The sequence below is a fragment of the Acartia tonsa genome, chromosome 12 (assembly GCF_053477335.1).
Source record: "Acartia tonsa isolate MP-2025a chromosome 12, ASM5347733v1, whole genome shotgun sequence".
In the NCBI taxonomy this organism is placed as follows: Eukaryota; Metazoa; Arthropoda; class Copepoda; order Calanoida; family Acartiidae; genus Acartia; species Acartia tonsa.
Window position 1 is genome coordinate 35,008,048 of NC_137271.1, and position 2,454 is coordinate 35,010,501.

Genomic DNA, 2,454 nt, shown 5'->3' on the forward strand with positions numbered 1-2,454 from the left:
GGAAAGGACATTGGAATGTGAATTAAAATTTACTGTTCTCTTCATAGTTCTCTCCCTTTCAATTAATGATTTATTAATTTTTTTTGTCGTCGTCGTCGTGGCGTTCTACTCCTTAAAGTACTGCCTCTCCACCTGTGCACGTGTCCTGGTGTCTGGCTAAATTCCTTTTTGAGACCTCTAGGTTGCAATTCTGACAAATTGTTCTGGCTCCTTTAAATCTTCTGATTGTATTTTCATGTATTTCTTCTCCCCCTCTGTTGCATGTTTTCCTATGTCTTGAAAAATTTCTGCTAGTTACTTCTTTGTTACAAGAAATGCACTTTTTAAACCCTGGCCTTGTTGGAGCTGTTTCACAGGCTCCCATGTGGTTTTTCCGTGCCTCTTCTGATTTAAAAACTTCTCCACATGTGTCACATGAGAATTTCTTTTTGTTCTTGGATTCTTCATGTGTTCTTTTTCTATGGTTTGTCAACCCTGCTTTGCTTTTACATATCTTGCCACAGCTTTCACATTCTAGGCTCTCTTTTTTTCTTCTGATGTTGTTCCTTTCTCCTCTTTCTTCAGTAGAATTCTTTCCACCTTTCTTTTCCCATTCCTCTAGATGTTCGGTTCTTTCTCTCACTGTGGCTTTCCATTCTTTCCTGTCTTTACATAAGTTTCCAATCCTTGTGTGGTCTAAACCAGCCTCTTTGATAAGTCTTCTCCAGTAAAGAACAGTTTTGCATTTCTTACCTGGAACTTTTGGCCAGCTCTCCAGCTCTTTCATCCATCCAAGGCATACAGCTTTTGTTAACCTATTGTCATCCATTCGGATAACATGGCCTATTCTTTCAAGGACTCTCTTCTCTATTTTTACTCTATTGGATTTTACCTCAAGCTCATTTCTAATATCTTGCATATTAACACCTCGCTGCTGCATCTCCATTAGGGGTGGTTGATTTTTTCTGCTCCAGATGTATCTCAGTGACTTGTCCATGAAATGCTGTATCCTTTTTATCTCGCCCTTCTGCCATGATCTTGCTTGACAATCAAAGAGAGCCGTGCTCTCCACACATGCTTGTACTATTCTGCTCTGCATTTTCTTTGTCAGCTTTGATTTCTTCAATCTGTTCTTCACTAATCTCCATGCATTTCCTGCTCTTTTCAATCTTTGGTTTACATCTTCTTTGGGTCCCAGCCATGTTCCAAGCATTCTGATGTTTCCACTTTCTTCTGTTCCAAACACAACTTCTTCTTCTTTATCCTCATTGTTCCTTTCCTCGAATTAAGCCATAGCTTCTTTTGTTATTCTAACTCCTCTTTCTAGTTCTTTACGTTTGCCGGCCAAAGAAGTTTCATCAGCAAATAAACAATTACTTACTTTGACTGTGACAGCTTCCGAGTTCTTCTTTTCCCATCTACCTTCACTTGGAAAGGCATCTCCTGGAACCCAATTCATCTCAATCCCTACAGTTAGGTCATCATTCATAGCTGCTACTTTGCGGTCTTCATTTGCCATTCTCATAGATGCTTGGTGGTAGATGTTAAAAAGGGGGGGTGATGAAGGGCAGCCCTCTCTTAGCCCCCTTTCCGGGACCCAAGGTTCACTGTCCCCCTCCTTACCCCTCACTCTGTAGATGGTAGCTTCATGAAGATCTTTCAAGACCCTCAATCATCTCTCTCCCATTCCATATCTTTCTAAAATACCCCAGAGAGCAGGTTTATTCACTCTTGGGTATGCTTTTCTAAGATCAAGTAGTCTGGCAACATATTCATCATCTCTTTCTAATACCTCTCCCGCGGCCTCCATTCTCTTCCTTAGATCTGCAGTATCTTCCTGGATTCTCATCATTATTTGGGTTGAATCTGCTGTTGATCTTCCAGTCCTGAATCCTGATTGTTCATCATCAAGTAGTTCCATCATCTCCGCCCATCTTCTCAGCCTGTCAGCTAGAATCCTGGCTAAGATTCTGCTCCCCATTGCCAAAAGACAGACACCTCTATAATTATTAGGGTTATTCCTGTCTCCTTTCTTAAACAGGGGGATGACTATTCCAATCTTTAGACTCTCCTCCCACTTGTCAGCTCCGTTTTCAAACATGAACTGAACTATCTCAATTATCTTGTTGGTAATCTCTGGGCCAGCTTTCATCAGGTAACATAGCCTAACGTCATCATCACCAGGAGATGAGTCTTTCATCTTCTTCATCTGTTCTAATATTTCTTCTCTTCCAGGTGTTGACTCTAATATATCTTTCCATTGGTTTGCCTTGTCTGTGCCTCTAAGATCTTTAACTCAATTTACTGTCTCCTCTATTTCCTCAGGTGTGTTTTCAAACCTCACTTCAGAGACTTTCTTGAAGTGTTCTCTAAATTGGCTGGTATCTATGTTGGTTGTGTTTGTTTCCTTCTTGATGTCTCTTGTTCCAAGCTTTTTTAGAGTAATGTACATTCTACCTGAATCTCCTCTCTCTC

General features: G+C 40.7%; 1 protein-coding gene across 1 annotated transcript; it reads right to left on the bottom strand.

Annotated features, from left to right (window-relative positions):
• Positions 1-1,651: 1,651 nt before the first annotated feature.
• LOC145333319 (uncharacterized) lies at positions 1,652-2,188 on the bottom strand. Its single transcript, XM_080178442.1, has one exon. It carries the CDS (start codon positions 2,186-2,188, stop codon positions 1,652-1,654), a length of 537 nt encoding a protein of 178 aa, XP_080034568.1.
• Between the last annotated feature and the right edge of the window lie 266 nt (positions 2,189-2,454).

What these genes read in the sequence shown, in the direction of transcription:
- LOC145333319 (XM_080178442.1), bottom strand. Translation starts at nt 2,188, where the DNA reads ATGAAGAAGATGAAAGACTCATCTCCTGGTGATGATGACGTTAGGCTA.